At 47.4% G+C, this 22970-nt stretch overlaps 2 protein-coding genes across 2 annotated transcripts in view; one reads left to right on the forward strand and one right to left on the reverse strand.

Annotated features, from left to right (window-relative positions):
• Positions 1-1243: 1243 nt before the first annotated feature.
• GPR101 (G protein-coupled receptor 101) lies at positions 1244-2906 on the forward strand. Its single transcript, XM_081792813.1, has one exon. The coding sequence runs from the start codon at positions 1244-1246 to the stop codon at positions 2693-2695; it is 1452 nt and encodes a 483-aa protein (XP_081648939.1). The 3' UTR covers positions 2696-2906.
• An 8870-nt stretch (positions 2907-11776) lies between these two features.
• LOC145714371 (transmembrane 9 superfamily member 2-like) overlaps positions 11777-22970 on the reverse strand; it is an 87806-nt gene continuing 76612 nt past the window's right edge. The window contains 1 exon segment of the mRNA XM_081793866.1: positions 11777-11942. Within this exon segment, the coding sequence (XP_081649992.1) occupies positions 11875-11942 (68 nt within the window). The 3' untranslated portion in view covers positions 11777-11874.

Below are 22970 nucleotides of genomic sequence, written 5' to 3' on the forward strand. Positions count from 1 at the left end.
CGCACACGCGCTGAAACATACGAAGAAACTGTTCCGCGAGAGTCCCGGGGACAGAGGGAGAGACAGAGATTCCGATTCTCCAAGCGCACGCGCTGGCGAGACAGCCGGAGCAACGAGAGACAGGGACAACTAGGAGAGACAGCCGTAGATCGTTGGAGCCAACGGCGAGAGACAGGCGGACGGCGACAGAGACGGAACTTCGCGCGCGGAGAGACAGAAACCGCAGGGAGACACGGGGGAGACAGAGATAGAGAAGAGATGGACGGAGACGCGGAAGCGGGAGGCTTGGGGAGACGCGGAGACCGACAGGGACACGCACGCAGCGAGGGACGGTGAACAGGTGCACCGGGGACTCACAGAGATCGTCGAGGAGATAGGCTGAGAGAGACGGGGAGAGACGAGACCGCACTGGGAAAAGACGGAGGAGCGCACGCACTAGCGAGAGGCATAGACAGTGACAGGGACACAGGGAGAGACGGGAGCGCAGCAGAAAGAGACGGAGGGAGAGACGGGGACAAGGCCGGGAGAAAGGCAGTGAGAGACAGAGAGACGTGCACACACAGCTACAGAGAGACGTGCACACACAGCTACAGAGAGAGTGCGCTGCCGAAAGGGGATGGGGGGGGGGCGATGGGGAGGGAGACTGAGTCAGAGACATTGACCGAGACTTGGAGGGAGAGACGGGAGTGACGGAGAGACAGAAAGGCAAGAGAGAGCACGACAGACTGACGGAGACCGACAGCGCGCACGTGCTAGCGAGAGACCGGGAAGGAGAGACAGCGTGCGGGACACGGGCGGGCGAGAGAGTCGGAGAAAACCGGTGAGACGCGGCACACACACACCCCCCGAGAGACACGTGACGAGTGCGCTAGTGCGGGACACTGGGGTGAGAGAGACAGCGACACGTAAACAGGCAGAGACAGCGCGCGCGCATGCGCCGGCGGGAGAGATCGCTGGAGAGACGGAGAGACGGTGGGAGAGAGGCGCAGCGCGCGCGCGCCCGCTGAGGGGCCGGTGGGGGGGGGGGGTGGCGCCGAGACCCCGAGAGGGAGGGGCGGAGGGGCCCGGAGGGGCAGAGGAGGTTCAGACGAGCCGCGGTCACGCGCGGACTGGCGCGGCGCGGGGGTCCCCGAAGCGGCCCCGCTCGGCGGGGTGACTAACCCAGCCCGCGTGTTTTCTTTGGTCCCCGGCACAGGCACTGAGTGCGGTCCCGGCGCGCCTCCGCCGCCCGCCCTCTGTCGCCATGACGTCCACCTGCGCCAACAGCACGCGCGAAAGCAACAGCAGCCACACGTGCGTGCCCCTGTCCAAAATGCCCATCAGCCTGGCCCACGGCATCATCCGCTCGAGCGTGCTGCTCGTGTTCCTCGCCGCCTCTTTCGTCGGCAACATCGTGCTGGCGCTCGTGTTGCAGCGCAAGCCGCAGCTGCTGCAGGTCGCCAACCGCTTCATCTTCAACCTCCTGGTCACTGACCTGCTGCAGATTTCGCTCGTGGCCCCCTGGGTGGTGGCCACCTCCGTGCCTCTCTTCTGGCCCCTCAACAGCCACTTCTGCACCGCGCTGGTGAGCCTCACTCACCTGTTCGCCTTCGCCAGTGTCAACACCATCGTGGTGGTGTCCGTGGACCGCTACCTGTCCATCATCCACCCTCTCTCCTACCCCGCTAAGATGACCCCCCGCCGGGGCTACATGCTCCTCTACGGCACCTGGATCGTGGCCATCCTGCAGAGCACCCCCCCTCTCTACGGCTGGGGCCAGGCTGCCTTTGACCAGCGCAACGCCCTCTGCTCCATGATCTGGGGGGCCAGCCCCAGCTACACCATTGTCAGCGTGGTGTCCTTCATCATCCTGCCGCTGGTCGTCATGATCGCCTGCTACTCCGTGGTGTTCGGTGCCGCCCGGCGGCAGCATGCCCTGCTGTACAACGTCAGGAGCCACAGCTTGGAGGTCCGGGCCAAGGATCGTGTGGAGAACGAGGACGAAGAGGGAGAGAGGAGGGCTGCGTCCCGGCGCCAGGACGGAGGTGAGGCCAAGGCCGAGGAGGGCGGCGTGCAGGCCGAGGAAGAGAGCGCGGAGGCCAGTGCCGGTAGGGTGGCGGCCGCGGGCAGCGAGGAGGTCCGGGACGGTGGCCCCCAACCCGCCGGCAGCGTGAAGGCGGACAAGGGCCGCGTGGAGGTCAGCCAGTGCAACGTCGACCTGGGCGAAGATGACGTGGAGTTCGGCGAGGATGACCTCAACTTCAGCGAGGAGGACGTGGAGGCAGTGAACATCCCCGAGAGCCTCCCGCCCAGTCGTCGAAACAGCACCGGCGACCCCCCTCTGCCCAGGTGCTACCAGTGCAAGGCTGCGAAAGTGATCTTCCTCATCGTCTTCTCCTACGTGCTCTCCCTGGGGCCCTACTGCTTTCTGGCGGTTCTGGCCGTGTGGGTGGATGTCCAAACCAAGGTGCCCCAGTGGGTGATCACCATAATAATCTGGCTTTTCTTCCTGCAGTGCTGCATGCACCCCTACATCTACGGCTACATGCACAAGACCATCAGGAAGGAAATCCAGGATATGCTGAAGAAGTTCTTCTGCAAGGAAAAGCCCCCGAAAGAAGACAGCCACCCGGACCTGCCGGGAACAGAAGCCGGCACAGAGGGAGGGACCGAAGGCAAGACCGTCCCTTCGCACGACTCCGCCACTTTGCCTTGAAGCTAGCCGGAAGGCAAACCTTGAACTGTCCACAGTGCAGAAAACGGGAGCGGCTTTGTTTCACGCGGACCCCCCACAGCCCCACTCACGCCAACCCGTACCATTTCAGGCCGAGGTGTCGCACACATCCTTCTCACCACGAGATAGACAGACAGACAGATAAATATACGGAAGAGGTAGGAACTGGAGCTTTCCCTTAAAAGTGTGCCCCTCAAAGCACGGACTTGAGGATTCTGACTGAAATTTCGCGCCCCCCCCCCCGACCACCCCCCGCCCCAAATTATTAGGCTCTAAATTTCTTAAGGCAACAAGGGCTATCCACTTGGGTCCTCGATCTGTCTCCCCAGAGCTACAACGTCCCAGCTTTTGCTCTGAGGGAAAAGGAAGAGGAAGATGACTCCTGTGAACCTGGGGACTTCTAGGCCCTCGGGTCAAGAGATTATGGGTGAGAGCTACAGCCTAGGTTCAACTGAAAGAAAAGCAGTGGACCAAATCGTTCCTGGAGCCCAGGAAGCAGAACCCGACTGACTGATCAGTGTTGTAAACTGAAGAGACCCACAGTCCGGTGCAAAGACTGTTTTGGAACCTAAGACAAAGGGCGTCGTGTGTTGAAGATACGAAGAAGGTTCCCAGATCCTCTCAAGGGACCCAGAGAAGTGGAAGAGGATATCAGGGCATGTTCGAAATGGGAAGCCGGTCCAAGGGAACAGTTAGAGAAATAACACACATCCACGAGGCTAAACAGTTGGCTGTTTTCTTTTTCTGTAAAACCCTGGGTTTGTGCATGGGCTGGGACCAAGGTCATTCCATACGCATGGAAAATTGTCAGTTGACGCTAAAACGGTGTTTGTTCTGTCTCCTATTTGAGCCACGGTGGCGCAGGAATCACGCCACTACTTTGTAATGTCCCTCTTGTGGTCGAATTGGGATGCCCGTCAGAATCTTCCACATCTCCTCTGCCAGTCCCGGAGGCCTTTTCGGTCAAACAGATTTTTCCAGAAAAAAAAAAGAAATGTAACTAGGAGTGGCCAAAAGTTTCTCAAACTCACACTCCCGATCGAGAGTGACGTGCCCATTAGAAATCTCTTTTGTGTCAAGGGGATCGTAGACCAGAAACGTGACCTCCACGTGGGGAGCAAGCGAGGCAGAATAAACATTTTTCTTCCTCCAGGCACACCCATGGGTTTTTTCTACCTGTGGCTCTCCCTTAAAGCCCTTAAGCTCCCCGGAGATGTGGAAGAGAAATACAAGAGAGTCAGAAATAGCAGAGAGGATGGTTTCTCAATACCTAGCAAGCATCCGACCTATTTCAAGCAACCCTAGTTTCAAAGCATTCGGGTCAGACGTGTCCCGATCATTGCTATTGAAATGTATTGCTTTGGGAACACCGTTACAATATCTAAATTATCCCCAGGGTCAGTGCAGAGGGAGGGCTTTTCACATCTCCGACCCTGAAATCACTCTGGGTCACTCTGAGATCCCTGTGTGTTCCTGGGGGCCCAGACCACGTCGACATGACCAAATAACACGGGCCCCCAAAACGGTCAAGAGAGTGTTTTTGATCGTCCTGAAGGTCAAACTAAAGCCGACTGGTGGCCAGTCAACTGTTCATGCAGAAACCCAATGTTAATATGGGTGGAGGCACAGGTGGGAGGATTTGGCTGAAAAATGTTCGTCGGACGGTTGCATATAAAGATGGCCACGTTCAGAGTTTAGCCTCATTCTTGTGCGGTTACCGTGTCTGTATTAGAACTCAAACTTCAGCCATGTAAATGCCCGGCTCACTGATATTTTCTTTATCTCTTCCTCCTCACAGATCCCAACCCGAGCTTCTCAAGGGGGAGAGGTAAACAGCAGCATTATTTGAGCTGTGAATAAGTCTGCCTGGAGATTTGGGCTTGCCACGTTCAGGATTTAGGAAAGTAGCCGGGATTGATGCAAACAGTATTAAGCTGGCCTGTCAGCTCAGCACGACCACGATAAACTTACTAATTCCGACCCCATTAACCTGGAGTGTGTGGCAATTGAGACAAGACACGCGGGCTGCTGTTTACCCTCGCGCTATCGTTCATTTTTCTACCAAAACGTATGAAGCGAATTCAGGGTCGTCAATTTATGACGCCCGTTCATTGCCACATTCTCACACTGCCCCGTCCTCAGAGGATATCTGGGTGCGGAAATAGCCTGTGTGGGCGATCCTCTTATGGGGGGAGGGGTATTGCCTCGGAGGTCTGTCACGGTCAAGAGTTCCAAGCAGCTCCGGCCTGTCCTGTGGGTAGACATGCTTACCTGGGTAGGAGACAGGCTTTCAAACGTACGTGTCCTCAAATATGATGTTGAAACTGAACTTCTCGTTTTATTTTTAAAGCTCAACCCCTCCCAAGTGTATCAGAGAAAATTGTTTGCCAAAATCCCAAATCAGAATGGAACCAGAACCTGTACGAGTGTGGTAAGTTCATTTAACAGCACACACAACATTCTCCAGGGCGCCAGCACTCGCCAACTTCCTTCTCAGAGCTCCTCTCCTCCCTGTTTTAGTCACTGTCTGTTCTTATGGCAAATTGGATTTTTCAAAGGTGAAAACCTTTTGAAAATAGACTGGAAAAGAGGACCTTCGAATCGAGAGCACTCTGCTTTGCTGACATTTTCTGCTTAATGAACAGTGGGGCCTCTAGTTAGCTCGAGATAGCAACTGCTTCCAATTTTGTGCCATTTCGAATAAAACACTATCAACTTAATGAGGTTTTACCGCACATACTCTTTTGTCATTTAAAACTCTGGAAACACACACAAAAAAGTCATCATCAGCCTCACACATCCTCATGTGCAATAGCTCTCCCTAAATGTTTCTAAAGGATGTATTCTTTTGCCAAGGCCACTTCATATGTGCAGTAAAAATCCCATTAAAGTACAGGGGCCAGACGAACCAGACTTTGAAATGATGTGATTTCCAACTTAATGATTTCCTTATTTAAAAATAATAAAGCATCTAGTTTTGCCGAGGAGCCGCAGGTGCTCTCGCTAACGTACCAATTTCAACAAGCTTGGGAAGGCGGTAATAAGGAACAAGCCCAGGGCTCCTATGATGCAAGGGTCCATCTTCTCGAAGGCACCGCCGACGGCACCTGCTGGGAAGTCCTCTGCACTGCCAGCTCCCTGCCTCCCTCTTGCCCATCACACCCCTGCCTCCACCTGCCTCACTCCCCCTCCCCCTTGCCGGGCACTCGGTGGGCTCACCCTCTCCCATGAGTCCCCTCCTCCTCAGGCACCCAGAGCTGGCACATTCTCCAAGGGACCCCGGGGGCCCGAGGAAGCAGGGAAGGAGAGAAGTGAAGGATAGGAGTGGCCAGCAGTTAAAGGCATGTTTCCGTCCAATACAATTTAGAGATGACGGGATATCAACTTCAAATCCGACGTAAGGAAGAGGGCCATTTTATCATTTAGGAGGTAGGCACCTTGTTTCTTACCCAGAAAAGCACCCACTACCACCCATCTTCGGGGGCACATTCAATCCTGTGGACCACCGTCCACTTATTTCAGAAAAAAAACCCCACAGAACACTAAAAAAATCCCTTACCGATAAAATTACAAGGTGCCTAGCGTTGCCTTACTTGATACGTAATTAGCCAATCGAGCTGAAGTTACTTCAGAAGGTTTTGTTTTCGTACCACCTTAAGGAATAACGTATGAGATTAAACTAGGCGTTCTTTCTTAGACTTTGCCAAGATGCTCTTAAAAATGTCTGAGATACACCATTTGGAAGAGAAGAATCCTGTATCACCTGGTAGTTGGAGAGCCCCCAAATCGAAGCCTCCGAGGTGGTTGGGAGGAAGGCTTCGCCCACATTTTGAGGACAAAAAAAATCAAAAGAAGTGTTTTCCCCTCGTCATGTTTTTTTGCTGTATTGCTCTTTAAGACAAAACCCATGCCGTCAGGAGAGGCTTCTCTAAAGCAAACCGTCTTTTCCTCCTAGAGCAGACGAAAGATTAAAGGAACAGTTGGCTGCCAGCCAGTTACCAAGATAAGGAGAGAAAAGCTGGTCAGTCATGGCTTTTAACCCTGTCCCTCCTTATCTCTGTCCCTCTCGTTTTCTGCGGGCCGGACAGGTGCTCTTGACCCCCCTCGAAGCCCCTCCCAGCTTAGGCATAAGGAGACAGGCCGCCGCCGAAAACGTAGAAAGAATGGAAGCCCTTGTCATAAATTCTTTCCAGTTACTTCCAAACGCTCTCTTCTTCTACGGCCCGTGCCCTGCCTGCTGGCAGCAGTCTTCTGCTAAAAGCAGCAAGACTGGCTGGAGGCAGAAGTAGGAAAGCCACAATCTGCAGAACTTGACCACTGATTGCCGCGTCACCGGCAAGTTCACCGCTCTTTGGTAAGTAGAGTAGGCACCCTCGAGGTAAACAAAGGTTGCCAACGGGAGTCAGACGTTCCCACCGTCACCTCCCAAAGCTCTTCGATCCCAAAGCACACACACACCAAGAGGAGACCGCATCATTTCCACACTCGCCAGAGGCTCGCCGTGCCTGAGGGTTCATTACCGGATCTCCCTTATTCCAAAAACGAGACTGGTTTCGGTTCGGTGCTTTAAAGTTGAGCGGATTCCACCACCCCACCCCCCACCCCCGCTGCATCCGTGTTACAACTCTGATGTTAAAAATTTGATATTTTTGTCCGTTTCGGTGGTGTATTTCTCTCTGTAGTAGTTCTCCGAATTGTAAGCTGTAACTGTATATATAATACCAGTGTTCTTGGAGATAAGGTGCTAGATATTAGATCTTCTGTGTTCGTAGATAGTGTCACCCTCGAAAATGGGTAGATGTACATGTAACGTTAATCAAGTGCATGCGGAATTCTCTGTGTGACCCACACCTTGGTCCGTTTCTGAAGTAGAACGTAGTACATTCGTTTGTAAAATTTCATTTTTAAAGTGTATACTACAGGCTGTATAACATGGCTCCAAGGTGGGGTAGCAGGTAACGGTGCCTTTAATTCCTCAAGCCCCTGGTAGAGTCTCTGACAGGTGAGAACTCATTCTGGTACAATTGGTCACTAATGCGAATTAATCATCTCGGCTGAAGTCCCCGCTGGCAGTTCTCCACGACACTCTTGGCACTGGTATGCCTGTCGTCCACGAGTTGAACGTATAGAATGCAGAATCCGAGAAGACAATCCTTTCCCCCTCAAAGAGCAAAGACCCCCGGATAGGCTGTTGGAGTCCTGTTAGCAGGATTAAAAAAAAAAAAAAAAATACCGTGAACCGACAGGATTTGCATTTAGCAGGTCTGTATCGTACCCCTCCCCGCCCCCTAGAGCAGCGCCCAAACCAGAAAAAGGCTGCTCTGGGTTTTTTCTTTGGTCGGTCACCTGAGACAGAAGACAGAGCACGGGTGGGTAAATAAAGTAGTGGGACTCCTCCAGGGGTCACAGCTAAGGTGTTTGAGAATATCACAATCGTGTATCGACAGCGTTTGCGTCAGACAAAAAGAGAGAACCATGAGTTTATTATATTTTAAGAACAAAAATATTAAAACTAGAAAACTGTGTATATATGGATACCCTCACTGAATAATTTCTCAAACTGCCTTTAATACCAAATTGTATGTGCTACTTTGAGACTGAAAACAATAGAAATCTTCATTTAGTCAACGAACAGTTCTCCTTAGTATTTTAAATCTTGAATTTAAAATGTTCCTTTTCCTTTTCCCCCCAAAATTTGTCATTTAAAAGTGCCTTTTCAAAGGATTGCCAAACTACAATCCTGGGGCCAGGTTCCCATTGGCACAACTTACCTTCAGGTGCACAAAAGGGGTGGGGCTTTGTCCTCCTCACCCGGCAAGAAGAGAAACCCCATCACACCCCAGTCAAATTCATAAATCAATACTGTTACACGGACCAGTGTCTCAGAGACTCTGCCCAAGGACAAGGTTTCATATATTGGTTGGCTTAAATTGGATCGTTTCTAAAATGGTTACCATGCATTTTTTTTTTTTTTTTTTTTTTTTTTTTTTGCTGGACAGGAATAATGGACTCCTGCTTGGGGAAGGCAGAGAGTTTGATGTTTGTGGCTTAACTAATTATTATTGAGTAATGTTTGTGTTTTTTAAATAGGTGCTGTTAATCTGTCCTTGGTATTCTTCTTAAATATGCTAAATAAAGTCTAATTTTAACGTGCGTATCTGGTCATTATGTGGGAAGACAGCGAGGGAGACACAACCAGCTGTTCGTGCCTCCTCTTTCGCTGCAAGGGAAGACGCGGGATGAACTAACTGTATTACACAGAATGAAAGACGGGGGCTCTGAGATTTCCTATTGTGCTATCCCGATATAAGAAGTATGCAATGGGACGGGGGAGCCGTCCCGATGGGCTTGCCGGAAGAGGGGTGGGTGCCTAGCCCTCTATGAATGAAAAGGATGTCAAAGTGAGGGTGGGGTGGGCAGAGTGGAGAAAGAGCCGGTGGCCTGTGGGGCTACCAGTGCCTGTCTTTATTCCCAAGGCAATGAGGTTGGGGGGGGCGGGGCAGGGAATAGCCTTCATTTTCAGGAAACAGTACTGCCCAGCACCCGGGTCACCCCCCACTGGGCTCCTGACCCCCCCCCCCCCCCCGGTGCCCCGCCAGTCAGGACTAGAACACCTCCTTGGGCCCAATCCGGTCACAGCCACCGCAGCTCACCAAGGTCTGGGGGACAAGAGGGCAAGTGCATATTCCCTGGAGCCCCAGGGTGAGAAAACGGTGACACCTCGAACGCCGACCATGAAATATGTACACACGGGACACGGATGAAATAGTCAAATATGTCTGAAACTTAAGAGCCCGTGAGTTCGTCTGGAGCTGACGTGCTTGACCTACTCGTAGCTCTTCTTCTGTCATTTCATCAGCAGTAGCTCAAGGAATCGCATGCCTCGTGCTTCCCGAGTGGCATTCAGGGCCCACACGCAGAGGCTCAGGGAACTATTCATCTCCGTTTCAATCAAATGAAGAGCCCTTCTCCAGTTTTCACTCCAAAATCAAGCTAAATACTGACTGACACATTGTATTTCAAGATGTTCAGAGATGGCTGCCATGAGAACCGCATGTGGCTACCTTCACCTTAGCCTGTGAATGCCTTGTCTAGGCGGCGACTTTTTCCTGCTGCAAAAATAAATTTGCCTTTCTTTGTCTTTTTAGCCCTTATTATTGAAGCATAGTTGACTTAGAATGTTATATTAGTTTCAGGTGTACGACGTAGTGACTCGACGATTCTATACGTTACTCACCGCTCACCACGGTGGGTATAGTCACCGTCGGTCACCACACGACATTATTACGATATTATTGATGGTATTCTCTTTGCTGCACTTTTCATCTCCGTGACTTATTTTACAACTGGAAGTGCGTACCTCTTAATCCCCTTTGCCTATTTTGCCCATCCCCCCACACCCCTACCCTCTGGCGACCACCAGTTTGTTCTCCGCATCCGTGAGCCTGTTTCTGTTTTATTTGTTCATTTGTTTTGTTTTGTTTTTTTAGATTCCACGTATGAGTGAAAGCCTATGGTATTTGTCTTCCCCTGTCTGACTTATTTCACTTAGCATAATACCTTCTAGCTCCATCCATGCGTAACAAATGGCAGGATCTCATTCTTTTAATAAATTTGCCTTTCGAGCAAACTACTACCATTAATGCAAGTAGGAGGGCTTGTGAGCTTAAATAAAACTATCAGGCAGCCAACCCGGCGGGAGAAGAGTCCCCCGAAGCTCACTATAACAACTGCTTAGTTCAAAGTATTTAGAGGAGAATGGAATTGGTTCCAATGAATCTCATAACTGCACTTACTCCTCACAGGGCTCAGCCTATGATCCTGAGACTGAATGGAAGAAAGTCGAGAGGATCTGAAAATTCCACTGTTAAGAGACACCTTTGACCTTGCGTAGCCACTCCCTCCTCTCTCACCGGCCAGCTCCAGGTCCCAGGCCTATTTGCCACCAATCAGAGCCCTGATCCTTCAATGTAGACAAAGGCATCCTAGTGGTTCGGGAATTACCTCCCTCCGTGAGGAAACCAGTCGAGTTCCACGTCCCCCCAACTCTCCTTCAGAATGCAACTCTCTGACCCTGTCCTTCTGAATTTCAATCTCCCCTTCAAGGGTAACCCGACTTCTTTGATTCCTCCCCCACCCCCCCCCGCCCCCGCGCACACACACAAACAAGTACTCCTCAGCTTAAGGACGGCTTTGAGAATGTTCATGAATTGAAGCATATGTGTACGTTGTTTTCAAACGTTTCCCCCAACAAGGCCAATAATTATCAATAAAATTTATCACAGGAAATGTAGGATTTTCATGACTGCTTCCCCAAAACGACAAGCTGGGAGAATATTTGCCACACAAATTCCTGACATTTGGGGAGTTATGACACCTGACTATTGTTTAGTCAAAGCAAATAAATCCAAGAAAATTGAGTCCCAAGATTTTTAATCTACACACAGCTAAGTCCAACTTGAACATTCTCAACCTCCAAAGGACAGCAAACAGAAAAAGACAACCAATAACCAGAAATGTGCAGATTTAATTGAGGAATATGACAGCGGTATCTGGTATTTCATAAACTTTATATGCTAAACCAATGTGCATTTTTAAAATGGTCATCCAGGGACACCTGGCTGGCTTAGTCAGTAGAGCACGTGACTCTTGGTCCTGAGTTCAAACCCCACAATGGGCATAGAGATAGATAGATAGATAGATAGATAGATAGATAGATAGACAAAATGATCAACTACAAGAATGGAATACAGTTTGTCCAATTCACTGACGTTAGAAAAATTCACGTTTTATTTAACATTTATTTGACAATAGTTCTGATGCCGTATACAAAATGAGGAAGAAAAAGGAAAAAGAAAAAAAAAACATTTCATCTGAAAAGCCAGTGTGCTCACCTTTCATTTTGTAAGGAAATGTGCCTCCCTTGCTCTAATTGCTTTCAATTAAACCTTTTTTTTTATGCTATCTTTTCAGAACGGTCTGACTTTGAATAAACCTGTTTCCCAGCCTGTTTTTTCCACACACTCGGTATTTTGTGTCATACAAACGGAAGCCAGACAATGAGATTTTTAAGTGATATCTATTTATAGATGTTCATTTAGATACAGATGTATATATTCCAAAGCCACGGTGATGTGCCCGGAAGCCCCTGGGTACGTTCTTTAATCCACTTTCACCACACTGTAGATTTTAATAATAAACCAAAAGCAGGAAAAAAACCCAACTGTCCCTGAAAGAAAATGAAAAAAGATCCTTGTTAACCAGACACTATAGCAAATCAAAGCATGTCAGTTTTGAGGTGGGCCACTGATTCTCTAAGTCTCAAGACTTGTACCTTATCAAATAAAAAAATCACCAGGCTCTCTTGCCGAGCAAAGAGGATGAGCAGAAGGGCTGGAGTAGCTTAAGTTCTCTATTTCAAAAAGGATACAAAGAGGTCCAAGGCTTGTTCCTAATATAATAAACTTGGTAGAACTTGCTTCGATTTAGAAAATGTAAATAACCGTTATCATTCTATGTAACAAAAGTGGCAATAATCTATTATTTACTTGCATACCCTGGACATATATTAGGGTTTTTTTTTTTTTAACATTTCTTTATTTTTGAGAGAGACAGAGACAGAATGCGAGTGGGTTAGGGGAAGAGAGGGAGGGAGACTCAGAATCCGAAGCAGGCTCCAGGCTCCGAGCCGTCAGCACAGAGCCCGACATGGGGCTCAAACTCACAGAGTGTGTGATCACGACCTGAGCCGAAGTCAGACGCCCAATCAACTGAGCCATCCAGGCGCCCCATATTAGTTTTATAAATCAAAGTTTTGTCTTATTAGACTTGAGAAATATCCCATTTCTGGGGATTTATCTAAAAGAAATGACCCCATAGAAGGAAAAAAAATTACATCCAAAAATGGTGTTCATAATACTATGATTTATGATATTGAAAAATGAAAAACAAACCAAATGCCCCCAAATAGGTGACTTAGCTCAATGCTGGACTAAGTGCTCAATGAAATAAGACAGTCGTCAAAAGTGCCTGGGTGGCTCAGTTGGTTAAGCGTCCCACTCTTGATGGTCGCTCAGGTCATAATCTCCCGGTTTGTGAGATCAAGTCCCGCCTTGGGCTTTGTGATAACAACACGGAGCCTGCTGGCGATTCTCTCTCTCCCTCTCTTTCTGCCCCATCCCTGCTTGCTCTCTCTCTCAAAATGAAACGTTTCAAGAAATGACAAATTTAAAGCAGCATGGGGCAATCTCTGTCATATGGCGTTAGGTTAAGCCGGACCTTAACTCACCAGTGTGGACGCGGTATATACACTTAAACCCAAGGACCAGATAGAGCAGAGCGTGGACAAAAGAAAATACCTTTATATTTACGGTGATACAATCCTGGGCAAATTTTTCTTCACCATAGGATTTCATTGATGTTCGGGTTATAAAAGCAATTCTCAGACATTAAGGTTCAATGACTCAATCAAAGAGAACTCCAACAGTTCTCTTTCCCAGATCCTATAATCTAATGGGGCACCCCAAGGCAATTCAATCGTCTAGGAAAACATCTTAACCACAGAAAGCATTAGGCAGGACTTGGTCCCTTTTTCTTTGCCATTCTCCAAGCTCAGAATAACTTCCCATCCAATATACTGTCATGCCACTTCCCTCCGTCCCTTCAAAGCTTCCTCTTCCGAATCCAGCAACTTCAGGGGTTCGGGAGACAACGATGCGTAGCTAACACGTGCCTCCGAATCTAAGACATTCCTGGCTTCAATTTACTGCATATTATCCCCATAACCTACGGAAACGTCTATGAATTTTCAACTTTTTGATGCTCTACTTACAATACCCAAATTGTCTCCTACCCGAGACACAAATACCCAGCAACCCTCACACTGTTCTGATAGTCGACTGAGCTCAGTCAGCTGACCTCGGAGTCGGGCAGGCACTTAGCTATATGATACAGAACAAGCTACCCATCTCTCCTGCTCCTCCTGAGTGAAAAGGAGTTATATTCCCACCCAAATAACAGGCTTGACCTGAGAGAAAAAGGTAAGATACATGAGCGTGCCCGTCAGAGTAGAAATTACAAGAAATTACAGCTGCCGTTCATGTTCTGATTTGAAAAATAGGTTCATATTGAAAAATATGGTCACGTGGGGCTTATTTGACTAGCGTAGTAGGACTCAAGATTGCCTGTACCCTGGAATCATCTAGGGAGATTTAACAACTACTAATGCCTGGGTCACAACCCCCAGAGATTCTGATTTAATTGATCTGGGATGCAATCTCAGTATCAAGATTTTTAAAACCTCCCCAGGTGATTCTAACATGCAACCAGGGTTTCAGAATCTGTGGACTAGCGGGGCGCCTGGGTAGCTCCGTCCGTGAAGCATCTGACTTCGGCTCGGGTCATGATCTCACAGTTCATGAGTTCGAGCCCCGCGTCGGTCTCTGTACTGACAGCTCAGAGCCCGGAGCCTGCTTCGGATTCTGTGTCTCCCGCTCTCTCTGCCCCTCCCCTGCTCGTGCTCTCTCTCTTTCTCAAAAATAAATAAACATTAAAAGAAATTTTTTAAAAAAAGAACCTCTGGACTAGCCTGCCTGCCTTCCTACCTTCCTTCATTATATGTAAGCAAACATAATTAAGTATAAAGAGAGGTGGGGAAATTTCTCTTCTGAAGGTCACTGAACCACACAATTGAAAAAATAACTTAAAAGGATCTGGAGAAATTAATTTTTTTTTTCTACAACTCAATTGTGTGTAGCACAATTTGAAGGTAGAAAAACAGAGACGGGCCAAAAAGGGAGAGAACGATCGCTTCGGTGTCTCTGTCTACTTTTGCCTCAGGTCAGAGAAAGTACTAAAGCAATACGAGAAATGTCCCGGTTTCTTTCTAAGCTTCATAACCTTTTACCGTTAGGTCAGGGGATACATAAGAAAAAGGCAATCTCACCACAGAATCTTGATGAGGCACTCCAAGACAAGCAGAGAAGCCCATTTTTCCCCTTGTCTTTTCCCTAATTGCAGTCCTAGCACATTCTACTCAATATAACCAACCTTTAAAGGGTCTTCCCACAGCCACGGTGGGCGCTAAATTCCAATACACATTAATTTAAGAATGTGCAGCACTGAGTAAACCATGCAGACAAAAGCTTTTCCTCAAGTTGGAATTAAGACCGTGCGTTGCACGAAGGAATGAAGAGAAAGCTTGTTTGGAGAAGAGAGTCTTGAGGGTCGTGACTCCCTTCAGCCATGTTTGATTCAGTATTCATGAAGCACTCTCCCCGGGCCTGGCCCTTGCTGGCCAATGGGAAGGACAGACAAGGGCTCTTGTAGGGACTGATCTCAGGTGATGTCTACACACTCCTATCTCTACTTACATAGACAACACGTTAAATCCTTCTTCATTTGCATCCACATCTTGTGGGTCCACATCACCAAGACCTGCCAGTTCCAACTACTTATGACCTTTGGAATCACCCCCTCCATCCGTCTGCCCAACTGCACAGCGACTGGGCCTCCAGCCACATCCTCTTCGTCTCTCATCTAGAAAACTCTCTCGGCTTGTCTCTACCTCCAATCTCTCTCTTTCTCTCTCTCTCCCTCTCAAATCTATCTTCCACTCTGTCAGAGTGACGGTGAGATTTCCAAAGCACAATTTTGATTACCATGCCTCTACTTAAAACCTTACATTGTTTCCCATAGCAGAAGCACTCAAACTCTGGAGTGTAGGAGAAGCCTTTTAAGCTGTTAAAAATAAACATCAGCAAGGATTCTGATTCAGGGCTGTGCGATGGGCCATGGGCATCAGATATATTGGTTTTAAATAATTTTCACAAATGAATGGGATGCACACCCACATTTGAAAACGACGACTGGATATAAAAATTCCAACTCCTTAGGGTTGGCACACGAAGCCCTCCAGGACTGGGCCCTACCCTACTTCTTTAGGACTTGTTCTTGCCACTTGCCATCCCATGTCTTAAATTTCTTTTTTTTTTTTTAATGTTTATTTATTTTTGACAGAGAGAGAGAGAGAGAGAGAGACAGAGCATGAGCAGGGGAGGGTCAGAGAGAGAGGGAGACACAGAATCCGAAGCAGGCTCCCGGCTCTGAGCTGTCAGCATACAGCCCGACGCGGGGCTCGAACCCACAGACCGCGAGATCATGACCTGAGCCGAAGTCGGACGCTCAACCGACTCAGCCACCCAGGCACCCCACCCATGTCTTACATTTCAAACTCCGGCAGCCCAAAGTTACCTATAGATCTCCACATACCATGCCTTGCTCAGCCTGTCAGTTCCCCCTTCACCCTGTTAAGACTCAGTCTTCCCTCAAGACTCCACTCTATCACTTTCTCCAGCAAAACTTTTTCTGATCTCCTTCGCTCCCCCCACCACCTATGCCTGAGCTGGGAGGCCCTGTTCGGGGCTTTCACAAAAGCCTGGGCTTCACTCTACTAGGCTCCTTGCCACAATGCATGGAAGTGATCTATTTGGAGGTCTTCTCTCTCCAGACTATAGCCGTGAGGCTAGGGGTTAAGCCTTGCTCAGTTTTGTACCCCCAGTGCTTAGCATAGTGCTGAACACGTTGTAGGCAGACAACACTCGTTTGTTAAACTGAACCATTTGAATGAACTGCATAGCAATGTAAGCTCCACGAGGGTAGAGATCTTTATCCCGTTATATAAAGTTTTGCTCACGGCTAAAGTCCCGGCCTCTAAGGACTGACGCACAGTAGGTATTCAATATATACTTCTTGAATGAATGGCAAGAATTTGGAGAGGGCATCACAGAGAAGATACTCTAAAGCAGGACTCAGGGGCATTGGAGGATGGGAGACAGCTATTTGAGACAGAGCAAAAAGTACCCATAAAGGCCTGGAACACTTAAACCCCGGCAGTGTTAAGGAACAGCGAGAACCATGGCAGAAGAATTGGGACATTAAGGATGTGTCATCAAAGAACGAAAGGAACATTGGGGAGCCTGGCTGGCTCAGTCAGAAGCACACACGACTCGATCTTGGGGTCGTGAGTTTGAGCCCCATGTTGGGAAGAGAGATTACTTAAAAATAAATAAATAAACTTTGAATATATTTTTCAAAAATTAAAAAAAAAGTACGAATTAAGGGAACACCAAAGACGGCATATAGGAGAAAAAGTAGGTGAGAGCCAAATAGGGAATGCCGAGTTAAGAAGTTTGGATTTGATCAGGCAGGCGCCTGGGAGCCAACAAAGGCACATAAGCCAGAGAATGAGACGACCAAACCTGTAGTTCATGACGATGACAATAATGATGATAATAATGCTAATAATGATGAGCATATCTGCTGTGTCCTAAATACTTACATGCTCAGCTCTGGGTTAAGTGCTTACATGTGCGATCAGATTGAGTTGAAGTCTCCGAGGTAAGTTCTAGGATTTTCCCCACTCTGCGAGGAAAGAGAGGCTCAGACAGCCCATTGACTTGCCTCACAACACCCAGCCAATAAGCAATACAGCTGGAGCTCAAAGCCAACCCTGTCTGATTGTTCCAGGTTAGGGAGATCAATACAGGTTGAGGTGACCATGAACTGCTTTGTGCAGAAAGACCTCGAAGAATAAGCACCAGGTGGACACAAAAAGCTTGGGGTGGAGGGAGTAGACATCAGTTCAGGTATGAGATGCCAGGGAATGTAAAATACACAATACGAGAACACCAGAGAATGCAGATTCTGCTTCCCTTCGGGGAAAAGGAACGCTTCCCTTCCAAACTAGAGGAATACCGGCTACTAGGGGCCCAGAGCTGGAGGAGGCCAGCAACCACTTGCGCTGGGAAAAACAATGGGAGCCAGAAGTTTTCAATATCCTTGAGAATCGACAGGACTCTGTCCTGCTCATTTCTACAGCACTTAGCATTTAGGGCCATAAATGTAAGTTGAAATCAAAATGAGCTGGGACTGAAGAAGTAACGAAACTATTCCAGAGGAAAAACTAGAAGAATGTGCCTCTATTTTTTTGAAAGAAGGGTCAAAAGGGCATGGGAAACACTTGAGATACTCTGTTTTCATCATGGATTCCCGAGGGCGATATTGTATTGTCTTACGTGCGCTGATCAGCTCTCCCGATTAAGAGCAATCTACCTGGTCAAACAGAGGACCACAGAGGAGAGTCCGTGGGCATTCTTCCGTTGTTGGTTTGGCCTCCGCCCAAGGAGAGTCTCTCTCTTGAAGAGGACATGCAGAGTTGTATTTAAGAGAATGAGCTTTGGAGTCAGACCAACCTGGGTTTGACTGAATCATAGCTCCAATGCGTACTAGCTGAGTGACTTTGAACAAGTCACTTAATCTCTCTGGGTCTCAGTTTCCTCACCCATACAATGGGACTTACATGACCTAACACGTCGTGATAATTAGACAATTAGGTGAAAATTAAGTGAGATAAATATATGCAAACAGTTGGTACATAGTCAACTCAACAAAAAATAAATAGTCTCAGATCTGTGTTTCCGTATTCCCTATTAGCACATTGCCAAGCCCATAGAAGCTTAATAAATATTTGTTTGTCAGTTAACAATTAGCATTAATACGTCTTTATCCCTTTTTTTTGATTTTTTGGCCTTTAGAGCCGAAAACTTTAATAAGGCGGAGACAACTTGGTGTCGTAAAATACAAAAGGCCCACTAGAGCTAACATTTGTGTGTTAAGGTAATTGGACTTTTCCTTCAGGATATTTCATCTTACACTGATAAACTATTACACAGTAGAAACTCTCAAAACATATTGAGCGTCGTGAGGCTCTTTTAATGAATAGAAATACATTCAAAGCACAGACACTTAGTGAGAAAGCCACCAGAAAGGCACTCTGCACCTGGCTGACACTTCTTCTGGGTCTCAAACGCTCCTTGTGCCACACTGGCTTCAACACCGCACAGTGATTGGTGGTTCGGAGTCTCAGATTCTAAACATAATCTTGATTCCTGAGACGATCAAAATTGTCTTTTGAAAATAGCATCAACTCCCAGGTAAAAGTGAGGTTCAGAAATAGTTCACTCTAGACCAGGGTTTCTTAACAGTGGCACTGTTGGGCATTTGGGGCCAGATAATTCTTTGTGGTAGAGGGCTGGTCTGCACATAGTAGGATGGTTAGCAGAATCCCTGGCCCCCACCCACTAGATGTCACTACCAACCTCCCAGTCATGACAATCAAAAATGTCTGCAAGGGCACCTGGGTGGCTCAGTCGGTGAAGCATCCGACTTCAGCTCGGGTCATGATCTCACAATCGGTGAGTTCAAGCCTCATGTCGGGCTCTGCACTGACAGCTCAGAGCCTGGAGCCTGCTTCAGATTCTGTGTCTCCCTCACTCTCTCACTGCCCCTCCCCCACTCACTCTGTCTCCTCTCTCTCTCTCTCTCTCTCTCTCAAAAATAAAAAAACATTTTTAAAAAACTAAAAAAAAAAAGTCTCCAGATATTGCTAAATGTTCCCTAGGGGCAAATTCACCCCTAGTTGAGAACCACTGCTCTCAATGGCTGAATAATAGATTGTGGCTAAATGAAAGCATTTTTCATTGCTTGCCTAAAATATACATCATCACATAAAATATTTCATTTACTACACAATATCCATGGAAGCCAGGTTTACATTAGGCTATACATTATAATACAACATAGCACTATAGACTTTTAGAGAAGGAATCCTAAGGTTAGATCTTAATTGGTTATTGTGATCTTCTGTCCTTCCTATCAATATAAAAATCTATTATTTCAATTCATTTTCTTAAGCCTTTAACTTATTTGGGGTGCCTGGCTGGCTCAGTCAGTAGACTGTGTGACTCTTGATCTCAGGGTCATGAGTTTGAGGCCCATGTTGGATGTAGAGATTACTTAAATAAATACATTTTTAAAAAATAAATAAAGGGGCACCTGGGTGGCTCAGTCGGTTGAGGGCCTAAGTTCGGCTCAGGTCATAATCTCACAGTTCATGAGTTCAAGACCTACATCGGGCTCACTGCTGTCAGCACGGAGACCACTTTGGATCCTCTGTCCCCCTCTCCCTGCCCCTCTCCTGCTTGCATTCTCTCAAAAATAAATAAAACACTTTAAAAATTAAAATAATAGGGGCGCCTGGGTGGCTCAGTCGGTTAAGCGTCCGACTTCAGCTCAGGTCATGATCTCACAGTTTGTGAGTTTGAGCCCCGCATCAGCTCAGGGCCTGGAGCCTGCTTCCGATTCTGTGTCTCCCTCCCTCTGCCCCCCTCCCTTGCTCACACTGTCTCTCTCTTTCTCAAAAACAAATAAACATGTTTAAAAAATTAAAAAATAAATAACATAAAATAATAAATACATAAATAAATAAAAATAAAGGATTTGTAGCAACATGGAAATAGACTTAGTGTATAAAGAGTCTTCCCTAGAGTCACAATACTCAATATTAAAAGATGACAGCTGTGAAGTCCTAGCCTTCTGCTGTGATGACACAGATGAATCCAAATACCAAAGATAAATGTGGTGATCACAAGGAATAGCTTCGGATGAATGCATAATTATTCTAAATAAGTGTGAAACTCCTCAGCATTTTTTACCATGAGTGGACACTGCTAATTTCCAAGTTGCCATTAAAAAAAAATCATTTTCAGGGGCACCTGGGTGGCTCAGTCAGTTGAGCATCCGACTTCCGCTCGGGTCATGATCTCGCGGTTTGTGAGTTCGAGCCCCGCGTTGGGCTCTGTGCTGCCAGCTCGGAGCCTGGAGCCTGCTTCGGAGTGTGTCTCCCTCTCTCTCTGCCCCTCCCCCGCTCACGTTCTCTCTCTCTCTCTCTCTCTCTCTCTCTCTCTCTCTCTCTGTCAAAAATAAATAAACATTAGAAACAAATTTTTTTAATAAAAAAATCACTTTCAGAAGCATGTGTCTACAGCAAGAGTAATCAGCAATTAATAACCGTACTCTTGTGTACATCTATATTCTCAAGACTAATGATTTAATTGAGGATGCCTTCCTCAAAAGTGAAACAACATGAACATAGACAATAAGACCTGCTTCCTGCCGTGAACCTCAAGATACAATGATAATGAAAAAATAAAAGCAATGCAACAGGAAAAAACTATATGATGATGAAATGTAAGGAGATGCCATTTACAGGTCTGTGAGCAGACAGGGATTCTTAAAAAACAATTCTAGAAAATAGACGTCAAAAACACACTTCATAATTTTACTAATGTTTTTTCTGATACGAACGATAACCAGAATTTACCCGGGAGGTTTCTCATCCCTATGATGTAATTTTTAAAAAAGATATGGAAACATCACGCCATAATTGTATCTCCTCTCTTTCACACTCTACACAAGTCAAGAAGAAACATGTGCTTTGCACAATGAAGGATACAAAATAGGCATAAGACATAGTCCCTGTTCTCAAGGAGATTCCAGTTCCATGCTCAAACGTCTGGAGGAGGCTTAGAAAATACACTGAGTAGGCAGAACAGGGGCCCAACCCCCAAGGTCAGTTTACCCTTGATAGACAAGGACATATGTCACTATTAAAGTTTTCTAATTAGAAGAATGACGGGCGCCTGGGTGGCTCAGTCGGTTGAGTGTCCGGCTTCAGCTCAGGTCGTGATCTCACGGTTCATGAGTTCAAGCCCCTCATCAGGCTCTCTGCTGTCAGCACGGAGCCTGCTTCAGATCCTCTGTCTCCCTCCCTCTCTGCCCCTCCCCTGGTCGCTCTTTCTCTCTCTCTCTCAAAAATAAGCAAACATTTAATTAGAAGAATGATACAATCACATTAGTCCCTTGTTTAAACTCCCTGAACTTCCTATGGCTCCTCTAATAAGATCTAAATTCTTTAATATAGTTTCTAAGACCCTTGTAAGATCTGACCCCTCCTTACCTCTCTAACATCACTATTGTCTCCCAGAGCCCCCCTCCCTCTAACGCCATCCTAAGCTTCTCTGTGTTCTTTGAAGATGTCAAATTCCTTCCTATGTCAAGACTTCTGAACACACTGTCACCTCTGCTTGGAACAGTTGACCACCCACCTCTTCTTTAACATCATTTCTTCCATGAAGCTCATCCAACTAATAATTGCTTGTCTCCCTGCATTAGAATATAAGGTCCACAAAAACATGGGACCCCTATGTCTTCTTCACCCCTATGTCCCCAGCACCCGGCATAGTGTCTTGTGCAGTGTAAGCATTCTATAAATATGTGTTGACATATTAAAATTAATCTTGGACCGAATTGCATTAATATAATGAAAAAACGACAGAAGTTCACCATCAGGTATTGTGCGGAGTGGGCTAGAAAGAAGAGACTTGGGTCCAGCCAACTGAATAGGAGGCTGTCGGAGCAATTCTGGCATCAGGGAACAAAGGCCTCGACCAAGACCAAAAGCAAGAGGTGGGCAGAATGAACAAAGATAAGAAACTTCCGAAGAAGCACGACTAGGGAAGTTTAATCGGCTATCAGGCACGAAAGGGCTATGTTAAGAATTCCTGACTCGGGAGCTGTCGGCATCGAGGAGGTAAACAAAGCCACAGGACCGAACGGGCTCCGCCAGGGAGGCGGTACAAAGAGGAGACTGAAATGCTGAAGAACTGAAGCTTGGATAAAGGCTAGAGGTAGGTGACAGGATAGGGGAAGGGAAGCAAAAGAAAGCCCAGAGGGGCACAAGGAACATGACACAAATCACACTGAGAGACTTCCACAGAATAGGTGTTGGGGAGTGAGCTGCAGAAGCCAAGGAGGGTGAAGGCTAGAGAAAGGCCACTGGATCTGGCAAAGGATCACCGGGAACCTTCACGAGTCAGAATTCGGGGGGAGGGTGACAGACGACACCGCAAACGGTGGAGCCAACCAATGGGAGAAGATTTCTGCCCGCAGTGTGACCATTCGGGATTCTACCTACCTTCGGAAAGAAGCTGTTGTAATACGAGGCTTCCAGAAAAAAAGCAACCGGAGTCAAAGTGCTAGGTAATGAAGAAAACAGAAGCCTGAAATTACCGTGCTCAACACAGCCAGCTCCATATCGCCCAAATATAAAAGCCAGTCAGTCCCTGGGGGAGAAATCCAAAACAGAAGGCACGAGGGGTGTAGAATGTCCAGTGGCTGAGAGACGAGAGGAAGTCTGCACAGCCTTCTGTGTACCGAGGAGTTGAGACCGGCAGCTCACGGGTAATACGGTATCAAAAAGGAGCCGCCACCGAGATGCCTTGGTTTCTCCAGTGACATTTACACCTGTCTCGGGACTTTTATTTCTTTTTTTTTTTTTTTAAGTTTATTTCTTTTTACA

This window comes from Panthera onca, chromosome X (assembly GCF_046562875.1).
Source record: "Panthera onca isolate mPanOnc1 chromosome X, mPanOnc1 haplotype 2, whole genome shotgun sequence".
In the NCBI taxonomy this organism is placed as follows: Eukaryota; Metazoa; Chordata; class Mammalia; order Carnivora; family Felidae; genus Panthera; species Panthera onca.